This window comes from Pleurodeles waltl, chromosome 6, assembly GCF_031143425.1.
Source record: "Pleurodeles waltl isolate 20211129_DDA chromosome 6, aPleWal1.hap1.20221129, whole genome shotgun sequence".
Classification (NCBI taxonomy): Eukaryota; Metazoa; Chordata; class Amphibia; order Caudata; family Salamandridae; genus Pleurodeles; species Pleurodeles waltl.
Genome location: NC_090445.1, coordinates 537,235,028 through 537,247,926, shown reverse-complemented (window position 1 = coordinate 537,247,926; position 12,899 = coordinate 537,235,028). Strand labels below are relative to the sequence as shown.

General features: G+C 43.5%; 1 protein-coding gene across 1 annotated transcript in view; it reads right to left on the bottom strand.

The window, feature by feature from the left end:
* LRIG2 (leucine rich repeats and immunoglobulin like domains 2) overlaps window positions 1–12,899 on the bottom strand; it is a 166,489-nt gene that overhangs the window by 19,559 nt on the left and 134,031 nt on the right. The window contains exon 17 of the mRNA XM_069238690.1: window positions 10,689–10,844. Within this exon, the coding sequence (XP_069094791.1) occupies window positions 10,689–10,844 (156 nt within the window). The remainder of the gene's footprint in view (window positions 1–10,688; window positions 10,845–12,899) is intronic.

Below are 12,899 nucleotides of genomic sequence, written 5' to 3'. Positions count from 1 at the left end.
TCTAGATGGGTTCAGAAAGGCATAGAACTGACATGGGTGTCTGCAGTAGAGGGCTATTGTCCACGACCTATCACCTAAATAGGAAAGCCTATCAAGGTTCACCCTGGCTTTAGGAGGGTAGTATTGGACTTGGCCCTCTCTCCAGGGTCAACCCTCAAAATGTTTGCCTTCACCCCTCTTGTTTTCTGAATTTTCTTATTGCTGCCGTTAGGACTCTATGCACTTTACAACTGATCACCAGTGCTAAAGTGCTTGTGCTCTCTCTTTTTAACATGGTAAAATTGGCTTACACCTTATGGTGGGAGGGGGAGTTTTTGTTGGAAGCGGAGTGCATGACCTTGTTCTACAACTTTCAAGACACACTAATTTGCCATAATGGTCTACTAGGCCTGTGGATCGAACACCCTTCTCCCAACAGGTTGTACATGTTCCCTCGAAAGGAATACAAAGCAGCTTGTCAGGTGTTGCCAGGAAGAAGGAAGAAAAAGAGGGCTGCGTTGAAAGTCTGCTCTTGGGTTTTCCACCACCTCCACTGATCTGCATGGTCGACAAGCTGCGGCAGTTGGAGTTGATGAAATGACAGCACCTTAAAGTAGCTGCACAGCTTTCAGTACTGCTTATGGAAGTCTAGGGAAGGGGACACCAATCACAAGTATTGAGAAGTAGCCCAGCCTGTGAAGTAGTCCAGGAGACTCAGTACTACCCAGTACTACCACCTGCACCATCTTCGACACTATAGGAGTGTACCTAACTACAAGGCACATGGCGGTCATTGATCTAAACACCAGACTCCCCCATGACAACACTTTCTTGCTCATGGCCTCCAGATTTTAAGACTCCCAGTGTGGAGGTCAACTGGCGAAAGAGCCAGCCTTTTGGTTTAAACAACGCAAGGCCTGTACTATCAGGGTTTCTGGTGAAGAACGTCAGCAACTGGTTGGTTCACTGACAGATGTAGCCCAATTTGCTATAATATACTCCATTAGTGCTTTACTAAATGGGAGCAATGGCTCCGGCGTGGCTGAAGGATCAGTTAAAATATTGTCCTTTCTTTCCTCCACAGCGCGATACAATTCTAGTAACTCTGCAGCCTTTTTAGTTATTACAGCAAAGGTTGCAACCTCTACATAGGGTTACCCCAAAGGACACAAAGTCTACCTTCGGAGAGGTATACAGGATGCTTGCCTATATTTTGCCTCCTTCACCAATCTCTGTCACTCTTATGGACACCTGTTGAATATCCTTTGTCTTATGTATAGATTCTGGATTCTGAGCTGGATTTGACTTCATTGTCTGGGTCAGTGGAGGTGCCAATGGCTGGGGTCTGGGTGACAGTGCGGCTGTAGCTGTCGCCAGTCAGAGGAGTGCTGCCAATGGGACTTTTGGGCTCAGCTGGCACCAGGAGCGTTCTAGTTGAAATCACAGTCAGGCGCCTCCGCACCACCCTTCCAAGGAGCCACTAAAGGGTTCTAGCATGGCAATCTAAAGGCGATGACGTGCTAGGTCTACACCACAAATCCGAGCTAAATTTGGGATCAGCACCTAGCCAATACAGTTTGTTATATTTTAGTGATGTCCGCCAGGAGGGAAATGGTGTTAAGACCTAGCCTGGAGAGGAAATGGCATCTTGCCATGGAGTTCTTTTCTCGTTTGTTGAGGACTTGGAGGTGGGAGATGACCTTGGTTTGGACCTTCATCTGGAAAAGAGAAAAGGCACGTGGCCTAGTGCCAATTCACCCAACTTGAACAGCTTCAACTTCCAATCCTTTATGGTCTTGAAGTTCATGATGCTGCACTCACTACCTGCACAACTTGGGAGTCATGCTTGGGCTCCAAGCACCACAAGCTGACCCCTTGGGTGCCTAAAATGGACTACTGTCTATGGCATTAGTGACTGGGTGAACCGTAAAGTTTCGTACCTGGCAGTGTAGTTTTGGAGCTTGAAGAATTTTCTGGATTCACATGCTTTGCATTACTCCGCCATCTAGTGTTTGGGTCTAAAATTATCTCCAAAACCTTTTTTTTTTTGGTCCCTTCTTTGTTTAGTGTTTGTTGCTGTTGAACGTCTACCTACCTTTGGTCGCCATCTTCAGATTCATTCAGGAAGTGACATCTTGTCTACCAATGGAATAAAAGTAGAAATCTAGGAATTTTCAGAAAAATGTTGCAGGGCAAGAGATCCAGGTCCGAACCGCAAGGCAAGAAAAACGAGAAACTTATGGCAACGTGCCATTATATGACTCCAGTGATGTCATGCCTGGGCATTTTGTACAGATGGAGTTGACGTCACCTACCGGAGCAGAAGAGCTACCGCAACATGGCTGGATCCAGTCTGGTGTCTGGATAAATTCAAAATATGAGGAATCTGCAGCTAAAAGTATCCATCATCTGGTAATTTCCAATAAGGGCTTTCAGGCATGTTATGTTTTGTATTGCTTTTGTACAGTTATTGTGAGATTCCCACCTCAACAACAATGATTTAAGCATGTAACTCAATCAGAGCCAATACTGGAGTGCACTCTGGGTTCAGGAACTGTACAGGTGGCAATGAGCGCCATTAGAAGATGTAAAGAAGATTGTCCTGGTGAAGCAGACTCAGCCTCCATTTCTTATCTTGAGACTCAAGATTGCTAAGCCCAAGTCTGAACTGATGTGGCTAGCCTTCAAATGACTGAGTCTTGAGACTCAATCTGAAAGAAAAGCAGCAGGATGAGTGAACTCAAGCTGCAGCTTTCTGTGTCTCAGTCTATGGAAGCTTGATGTAATATGCCTCTGCCCCATTAAAAAGCACCCATTTATTTGCAATTGTAAGATTACGTTCTACAATACTTCAAAATCTGGTTAGATTATCCCCTATCAAAGATGGCATTATGTAGTGGAGAAATGGGATTCAGAAAAGGAATGACAGGGCGATCTTTACGAGATCTACAGTTCAGCCTGTAGTGGAGGATACAGAGCAGATTACACTGTTGCCTCTTGTTTGAAACCCCACATATTAATCGAAAAGTAATCCTTTACAATTCATATAACATATTGATATAACACCTGAAAAAAGCCCTTCTTTATAGCACAGTATTAACTGCTGAGAAGGTAGCCATATAATACGCATGCATCCTTTCACTGGGCAGGAGTCTCATCACTACTTGCAAAACTTGACCAACAGCATGTCTACTTCTAGAGCCTGGTTTCTCAAACTGTTCATTCATGTGACCCAATCTCTCTTTAATGCCCTAACTTCAGTGGTGACCCAGCTGCCTCCATTTTCAAGTTGATATAATTCATCACAAACTTCTCCAGTCCGTCCTCTGCCACAGGAAAACATAGAAGTAAAAAACTGCATTAGTGCAGGCACCAGCTGCAAAAACAAAATGGACCACAGGTGATGCAATTCAATCATGTCAGTTAGAGCCCAAAAACTGGAGCTGTCCTACTAGTAGACAATGTATCATAATAAATGCAATTTGAAGAATTTTCATTACAATCAATATGCCATTTAAGTTAAGAAGCTCCAGATGTAAAAGTCAGGCAGTAAGCATAAAGACCTTTAAGAGATCTGCATTAAAATGAAAATGTCACTTACCCAGTGTACATCTGTTCGTGGCATTAGTCGCTGCAGATTCACATGTTTTGCACAGTCCGCTGCCTGGTGTTGGGCTCGGAGTATTACAAGTTGTTTTTCTTCGAAGAAGTCTTTTTTGGTCACGGGACCGAAGGACTCCTCCCTCTTCGGCTCCATTGCGCATGGGCGTCGACTCCATCTTAGATTGTTTTCCCCGCAGAGGGTGAGGATGGAGTTGTTTGCTATAAATAGTGCCCATGCAATGGAGTGAATACGTATGTACATAAAAAGTTTATAATAATTATTTACAAATGTACAAATGTTTAAGATTTAAGATCTACTTCTAAACGGCTACAGGCTTCCCGGGGAGGCGGGAGGGCACATGTGAATCTGCAGCGACTAATGCCACGAACAGATGTACACTGGGTAAGTGACATTTTCAGTTCGATGGCATATGTTGCTGCAGATACACATGTTTTGCATAGACTATAAAGCAGTTACCTCCCCCAAAAGCGGTGGTTTAGCCTGTAGGAGTTGAAGTAGTTTGGAATATTGTTCTTAGTACAGCTTGGCCCACTGTAGCTTGTTGTGCATTTAGCACGTCTACACAGTAGTGTTTAGTAAATGTATGAGGCGTAGACCAGGTTGCAGCCTTACATATTTCGCTCATAGGAATGTTTCCTAGAAAGGCCATTGTAGCACCTTTCTTTCTGGTTGAGTGTGCCTTTGGTGTAATAGGCAATTCTCTTTTGGCTTTAAGATAGCATGTTTGAATACATCTGACTATCCATCTAGCAATGCCTTGTTTAGAGATTGGATTTCCTATGTGTGGTTTTTGAAAAGCTATGAACAGTTGTTTTGTTTTCCTGATTAGCTTTGTTCTGTCAATGTAGTACATTAGTGCTCTTTTGATGTCTAATGTATGTAGTGCCCTTTCAGCCACGGAATCTGGTTGTGGGAAGAACACTGGCAATTCTACTGTTTGATTTAAATGGAATGGTACTTTTGGTAGAAATTTTGGATTTGTTCTTAGAACTATTTTATTTTTGTGTATTTGAATAAATGGTTCTTGTATGGTAAATGCCTGTATTTCACTTACTCTTCTGAGGGATGTGATTGCAATGAGAAATTCGACTTTCCAGGTTAGATATTGCATTTCACAGGAATGCATGGGTTCGAAAGGTGGACCCATGAGTCTTGTTAAGACGATGTTAAGGTTCCATGAAGGAACTGGTGGTGTTCTTGGTGGTATAATTCTTTTTAGCCCTTCCATGAATGCTTTAATAACTGGTATTCTAAATAGAGACGATGAATGAGTAGTTTGTAGGTAAGCAGATATTGCTGCGAGGTGTATTTTTATAGATAAAAAAGCGAGATTCGCTTTTTGCAAATGTAGTAAGTATCCCACTATGTCCTTTGTAGAGGCATGTAATGGTTGGATTTGATTGGTATGGCAGTAGCAAACAAATCTTTTCCACTTAGATGCATAGCAGTGTCTAGTGGAAGCTTTTCTAGCTTGTTTTATGACCTCCATGCATTCTTGTGTGAGGTCTAAGTGTCCGAATTCTAGGATTTCAGGAGCCAAATTGCCAGATTCAATGATGCTGGGTTTGGATGCCTGATCTGTTGTTTGTGTTGTGTTAACAGATCTGGTCTGTTGGGTAGTTTGACATGCGGTACTAGTGAAAGGTCTAGTAGAGTTGTATACCAAGGTCGTCTTGCCCATGTGGGTGCTATCAGTATGAGTTTGAGTTGGTTTTGACTCAACTTGTTTACTAGATATGGAAGGAGAGGGAGAGGGGGAAAAGCGTATGCAAATATCCCTGACCAACTCATCCATAGAGCATTGCCTTGTGATTCGCGGTGTGGGTACCTGGATGCGAAGTTTTGGCATTTTGCGTTTTCTTTTGTTGCGAACAAATCTATCTGGGGTGTTCCCCAAATTTGAAAGTACTTGTTCAGAACTTGGGGGTGAATTTCCCATTCGTGGACTTGTTGGTGGTCTCGCGAAAGGTTGTCTGCTAGTTGGTTTTGGATCCCTGGAATAAATTGTGCTATTAGGCGAATGTTGTTGTGAATCGCCCACTGCCATATTTTTTGTGTTAGGAGGCACAATTGTGTTGAGTGTGTTCCTCCTTGTTTGTTTAAGTAATACATTGTTGTCATGTTGTCTGTTTTGACAAGAATGTATTTGTGTGTTATTATGGGTTGAAAGGCTTTTAACGCTAGAAATACTGCTAACAGTTCTAGGTAATTGATATGAAATTTTGTTTGGTGTACATCCCATTGTCCTTGAATGCTGTGGTGATTTAGGTGTGCTCCCCACCCTGTCATGGAAGCATCTGTTGTTATAACGTATTGAGGCACTGGGTCCTGAAATGTCCGTCCTTTGTTTAAATTGTTGCTGTTCCACCATAGAAGCGAGAGGTATGTTTGGCGGTCTACCAACACCAGATCTTGAAGTTGACCCTGTGCCTGTGACCATTGTGATGCTAGGCACTGTTGTAAGGGTCGCATGTGTAGTCTTGCGTTTGGGACAATGGCTATGCATGATGACATCATGCCTAGAAGTTTTAGCACAAATTTTGCTTGTATCTTTTGGTTTGGAAACATAGCACTTATTACCTTGTGGAATGCTTGCACTCTTTGTGGACTTGGAGTGGCAATTCCCTTTGATGTGTTGATGGTTGCTCCTAGATATTGTTGTGTCTGACACGGTTCGAGGTGTGATTTTGTATAGTTGATGGAGAAACCCAGTTTGTGAAGGGTTTGTATGACATATGTGGTGTCGTTTGTGCACTTTTTTACTGTGTTGGTCTTGATTAGCCAATCGTCCAGGTAAGGAAACACATGTATCTGTTGTCTCCTGATATGTGCTGCTACTACTGCTAGACATTTTGTGAACACTCTTGGTGCAGTTGTTATTCCGAATGGCAACACTTTGAATTGGTAATGTATTCCTTTGAATACGAACCTTAGGTACTTTCTGTGAGAAGGGTGTATCGGTATATGAAAGTACGCATCTTTTAGGTCTAATGTGGTCATGTAATCTTGCTGTTTGAGCAGTGGAATGATGTCTTGTAGTGTGACCATGTGAAAGTGGTCCGATATGATGTAGGTATTTAGTGTCCTGAGATCTAATATTGGTCTTAATGTTTTGTCTTTTTTTGGAATTAGAAAGTACAGGGAGTAAACTCCTGTGTTTTTTTGTTGTACTGGTACTAACTCTATTGCATCCTTTTGCAGTAGTGCTTGAACTTCTAGTCCTAAAAGTTCTAAATGTTGTGGTGACATTTTGCGTGTTTTTGGAGGGATGTTTGGTGGGAATTTGTGGAATTCTATGCAATAGCCATGTTGGATTATTGCCAATACCCAATTGTCTGTTGTAATCTGCTGCCAAGATTGGTAGAATTGGCTTAGTCTTCCCCCCACTGGTGTTGAGTGAAGGGGTTGTGTGACTTGAAAGTCACTGTTTAGGTGGAGGTGTTTTTGGAGTCTGGAATCTTCCCCTACTCCTTGGGAATTGACCCCCTCTATATCCCCTAAAACCTCCCCTTTGGAATGAACCCTGATATGGTGTGGTTCTTGTTTGTTGGCTGGTGGTGTCTGTGGGTTGGCCACGAAACCCCGCTCTAAATGGAGTTTTTCTAAAAGAGCCTCTGCTTTGCGGGGAGTAGAGTGCGCCCATGGCTTTGGCCGTGTCTGTGTCCTTTTTAAGTTTTTCAATGGCTGTGTCCACTTCAGGGCCAAAAAGTTGTTTCTCGTTGAAGGGCATATTAAGGACAGCCTGCTGGATTTCAGGTTTGAAGCCTGAAGTGCGGAGCCAAGCGTGTCTCCTTATGGTGACAGCAGTGTTGACTGTTCTCGCTGCAGTATCGGCTGCGTCCAGTGAAGAGCGGATTTGATTGTTTGAGATTGTTTGTCCCTCTTCAACTATTTGCTGCTCCCTTTTTTGGTATTCCTGGGGAAGATGGTCTACGAGAATTTGCATCTCATCCCAGTGTGCGCGGTCATATCTGGCCAGCAGCGCTTGAGAATTTGCGATGCGCCACTGGTTGGCTGCCTGTGATGCTACTCTTTTTCCTGCCGCATAAAATTTTCTGCTTTCTTTGTCCGGAGGTGGGGCGTCGCCAGATGTATGGGAATTTGCTCTCTTGCGAGCTACCCCTACTACTACGGAGTCAGGTGGTAACTGCGAAGTAATAAACACTGGGTCTGTGGGTGGTGGTTTGTATTTCTTATCCACCCTTGGGGTGATGGCTCTTGATTTTACGGGCTCTTCAAAAATTTGTTTTGCGTGCCGTAACATCCCTGGTAGCATTGGGAGACATTGATATTGGCTATGTGTAGCCGACAGGGTGTTAAATAAAAAATCATCCTCTATAGGATCGGAATGCAGTTGGACATTGTGGAATTCTGCAGCCCTAGCCACCAGTTGCGAGTATGAGGTACTGTCCTCTGGCGGTGACGGCTTTGTGGGGTATGAATCAGGATCATTGTCCGGCACTGGGGTGTCATATAGGTCCCAAGCGTCTTGATCCTGATTATCTTGACTTATGGTAGTTTGTGCTGGTGAGTGCATTTGTGGCGGTGTTTGTGCCGGCGATGCCTGTTGTGGTGGAGAGGGCGGAGGTGTGACTTTTTTAACCACTTTGGCTTGTTGTTGTGCGTCATCCTTGAGAAGTCCGATCCTTCTTTTCCTCATTATTGGGGGAAGGGTTGATATCTTCCCTGTGTCTTGCTGGATGTACAGTCTCTTTTGTGTGTAGTCTGATTCTACACTTTGGAGCTCTTGTCCAAATCTGTGCATCTGGCCACTTATTCCTTGTTCCTCTGTGTAGGATGAAGGTGTGGAACTTTTCGGCGCTGAGAGAGAATCTTTTTTCGGCTTCGGAACCGACAGAATTTTTGTGGCTTTCGGCAGTGTGTCTCGGTGCCGATGTTTTTCGGTGCCGGCATCTTGTTTTTGCCTCTCGGAGGCGCTATCTCGGCTCCGAGGTTGCTCCATGGCGGTCCCTCGACCGGAGTCGGGTGTCTTCGCTATGGGCGTGCCCTTTTTCGGCGCCTTCGACGGGTCGCCGGTTTTATGGGTCGAGCCATGGCCTGTTGGCAGTGGCGTCCCCTGGGCTTTTGTCCTCTCGATGGTTTTAATTTTCGACGTCTTACTCACTGTTTGTTGCTGTTGTTCGACGTCGGAGTCTCCGGATTCTGATTCCGGAACCGAGAATGTTTCCTCTTCGTCGTCGAAACGTTGTTTTGTTGGCGTGGACGCCATTTGTAGACGCCTGGCTCTTCGGTCCCGGAGTGTTTTTCTGGACCGGAAGGCTCGACAGGCCTCACAGGTATCCTCCTTGTGCTCGGGGGACAAGCACAAGTTACAGACCAAGTGCTGATCTGAATAAGGATACTTACTGTGACATTTTGGGCAGAAACGAAACGGGGTCCGTTCCATCGGCTTCGATGTCGCACGCGGTCGGGCCGACCAGGCCCCGATGGGGGAATCGAAGCTACCCCAAAGTCTTCCGATGATCGGTGTCGATGTACCTAACTATCCCGATACCGAACGGAACAATACCGACGCTTTCTTCCGAGATTCTGACTAACTTTCCGAACCGAAACACGGAGCGAAAAGGAATACGTCCGAACCCGACAGCGGAAAAAAACAATCTAAGATGGAGTCGACGCCCATGCGCAATGGAGCCGAAGAGGGAGGAGTCCTTCGGTCCCGTGACCAAAAAAGACTTCTTCGAAGAAAAACAACTTGTAATACTCCGAGCCCAACACCAGGCAGCGGACTGTGCAAAACATGTGTATCTGCAGCAACATATGCCATCAAACAAAAGTGTTAGCTCTTTAGTTCCTTCTCCTATACGGATCATTCTTTATCTCGTCAAATATGACAATGAGGTTCAAAACAAGCACCATTTTTTAGTTTAGCTTCAATGTGTGTGGTCAGATTAGTAATATTCCTGTTAGAAATGGGGTTTCTGGTTAGCTAAGAATTGCACCTCAGCCAGGCAGAGCCCACAGCTCTAGTCAGAGCAAGTAAGTTACACATCAAAGATAACCTGTGCTCACCCTGGGTAGCTGGCACAGGGCAGTCAGGCTTATCCCCAGAGGTCGTGTGTAAAGCGTTTGCGCAACACACTCACACTAGTAACACAATAAATACACCACAAAGGAGACTGCACACAGGATTATATAAAAATGTAGATGCTATATTGAACACAAAACAGACCAAAATGACATGAATCAAAGTACTGCGCGCACTATGCAAATCCTGAGGCAGTACCCATTTATCCTGACAATGCAATGATCATACACTATAACATCACTATAGCATAAGGGCACAAAATGCAACAGACTGCAAGATAAAGATACACAAATCATAAATACTGCACACACTATGCCAACCTGTAACAGTACTCGTTATGTCAATGCGAGAATCCAAAAACGACATACAGGCATCAGAGCATGAAATGTAGCAGTTTGGTCACAGCAAGAAGACACATGAATTACAATGCTGTCTGTAATACCTAAATCACCAAATATCACCAAGAAGGTGGGAGTTCCGTATCAGCACTACAAACATCTGCTCTTAGGTGCAACAAAAAGGAAGTTTAGACCTTGGCAAGTAGTTGGACTTGCCAAGTCAATGTGGCAGTAAACTGCACATGTGGGCACTGAAGTGGTAGGCCTGAGAGATGTTTTAAAGGCTACTTCTGTGGGGAGAGCAATCAGCGCTGCAGGCACCCTCGTAGCATTTAATTTACAGGCCCTGGGTATATGGTATACCACTTTACAAGAGACTTACAGGTAAATTAAATAAGCAAAACAGATGTAAGCCAATTATACCATGTTTTAGGGGCAAGAGCACATGCACTTTAGCACTGATTAGCAGTGGTAAAGTGCCCAGAGTCCTAAAGCCAACAGAAAAGGGCCAGAAAAACAGGAGGAGAAAGATAAAATGTTTGGGGATAACTTTGCAGAAAGGGCCATGTAAATACAAACAATGCTTTAAATTATTTCTGACTAAAAACATGAAAACAAAATGTGTTGCATCTAATAGGACGGAACAAAACAAACTTGCATGATTTTATGAATTCACGCTGTAACCAGCAACACCTACTTGGGATAGGAAGTTGTCCTAGCAATTCTCTAGGCTCTCCTGGATGGAAGCTGTTTCTGCTGTTGTACACTGGTCCCATGAGGCCTTGCCCAGGATGCGGGAATGGAGTGTTTATTAAGTCTGTATCTGTCTCGCTACCTGTATCCATATAGAGTCCTACATAAAAGAATAAAGCAGACTTCAACTGGCAATCACAACTCTGTCATTTGGATGTAAAGAAATGTCTACACACCAATTTTATTAATTCAGTCCGCAAACTGTGTGGGATGGCAAAGCTATGTTTGCAGTGATGTGTGTTAAAAATGTGAAGTGAAACAGAAAGCAATTGTGAGTATTTAAATATTCTGAAGGGAAAAGCAATCTGGACCCAGTGTATATGATTTATTTTCAAGCAACTGCACTGCTGCGACCACCATGGAAATAGAGAGATTAGACCTTTACCCCATAAGGGTAGCAGAGGGTGATTTTACTGTTGTACAATGAGCTTAAAGCCTACCTGAAAGATACATTTTTGCTTTTTTGATAAAGAACTGTAGTAGAGGACTTTATCTTGTTAGCTACAGTTTGCTTAAAGGAAACTAAAGGAATGTAAATGTCTCCACAATTCACACAATTGTTGGTATATAGATAAACAATTTGTTTAATCAATGTAATAATTAAAGCTCATCTGTTGAGTAAGGTATGAAGATAACTTTCTGATGGGGTGGTATGGTTCTAAACAAATTAAAGCTAAGATACTCTTGACTAATGTTAACATCTAAAATGACTTTAAGGAGAGACAAAAGGGAATTAACAGAGGCCAGTGCATGGTGGTCGAATTCGCTGTGTAGCCTGTATGTGCCCAGCACAAGAATCCAACTCACTCTTTTAGCTTAAGCCACACTCACTTAAAACGTTTTCCCTCTACAATATGTTGCAGAATGGATTTATGCAAAGGTTTCTAACTGTGCTATTGCATCAAACAAACAAAAGGTGATGGGGAAAATGTTTGCAAACATTCTAAACCACTGGCAAAACCTGAGTAGCATTTCAGACCATCATTTATTCCTACTCTACCACTGGAGACACAGGCCTACCTTATGCAAACTAATGCGGACTGCTCCTCATGGCAGCACATTCATTCCAAACTACCAGAAGAACATCCGGTCCAGAAGGATACACAAACAGCCAAAGTCTTGTGAGGCCACATCAATGAGGAATACCTAGGACCTTATGGAACTCTCCCTATGTCAGAAAGTGAAAAACCAAAAGGCCTGATAGCAATCCAGGCTTTCAATGACTTTCAAAAATAGTTCTCCAACTGAGTGTACGCCTACATAAAGTAGCACTGACCTACAGAGTCAAAAGCGTCTTAGAATATGTTCCATCATGGAGAAAGAGAAGAACAAGTTACTTTCCTTCTGTAACATTCTTTCTGGTGGATACTGTAGCTAACTGCAGTTTCTTCACTTTTGGAACATTCAAGGCACCAGACTGGCTCTGGAAAATTATGTACGCAATGAGTCCTTTGTGCAGAGAGCTGGCGACTGGTGGCTCCGCTCCCGTCTTATGCTTCTACAGAAGAGACAGAGTAGGACTACAAAAAGGACCCAACCCGCAGTCTGACAACTTTCATAATCATTCTCCTTCCACGCCCTAAGACGCAGAAGAGCACTGTGTCCCCCTGCCATTTACCACCAACTAGTAAGCTTGAAAATGTGGGGATCTCCCCACAGAAACCAAGGTGGGTGGAGATATACATTTGTTGGTTTGTGAATTAACTTTTTTAGTAAATGGTAGTACCGCAGTACTACTTTATTTACTATAAAATGCAGTTTGTGAATGAGGTAGGCTGTTTTCTGTGCCATAACATTCTTGAGTGTAGCTATTCGGCAGATAGGTTCCTGCTTCTTGTCTTTCTTTAATTTCTATATTTTCTTTCCTCCTCTTTAGCCTAGGCCGCTTATGCAGCAACGATCTGCCTTTTTGTTCTGTACACTCAATGTAATAAGAGATCTCAAAAACTGAAAAAGCTGCATGCATCGTAAAAGTGACTTCTTACCCCAGTATACAATTTATTGGCATGAAAGAGAGCTGTAAATAAAATGAGACATGCTTAGTACTGACCCCAGTTTCAGTCCGTGTTCAAGCAAGGCACCCAATCCAAGGATACCAGCCTTACTGGCAAAATGCAACTTGTGCTAGTAACCTTTGGGAAGTTGAAAACACAGG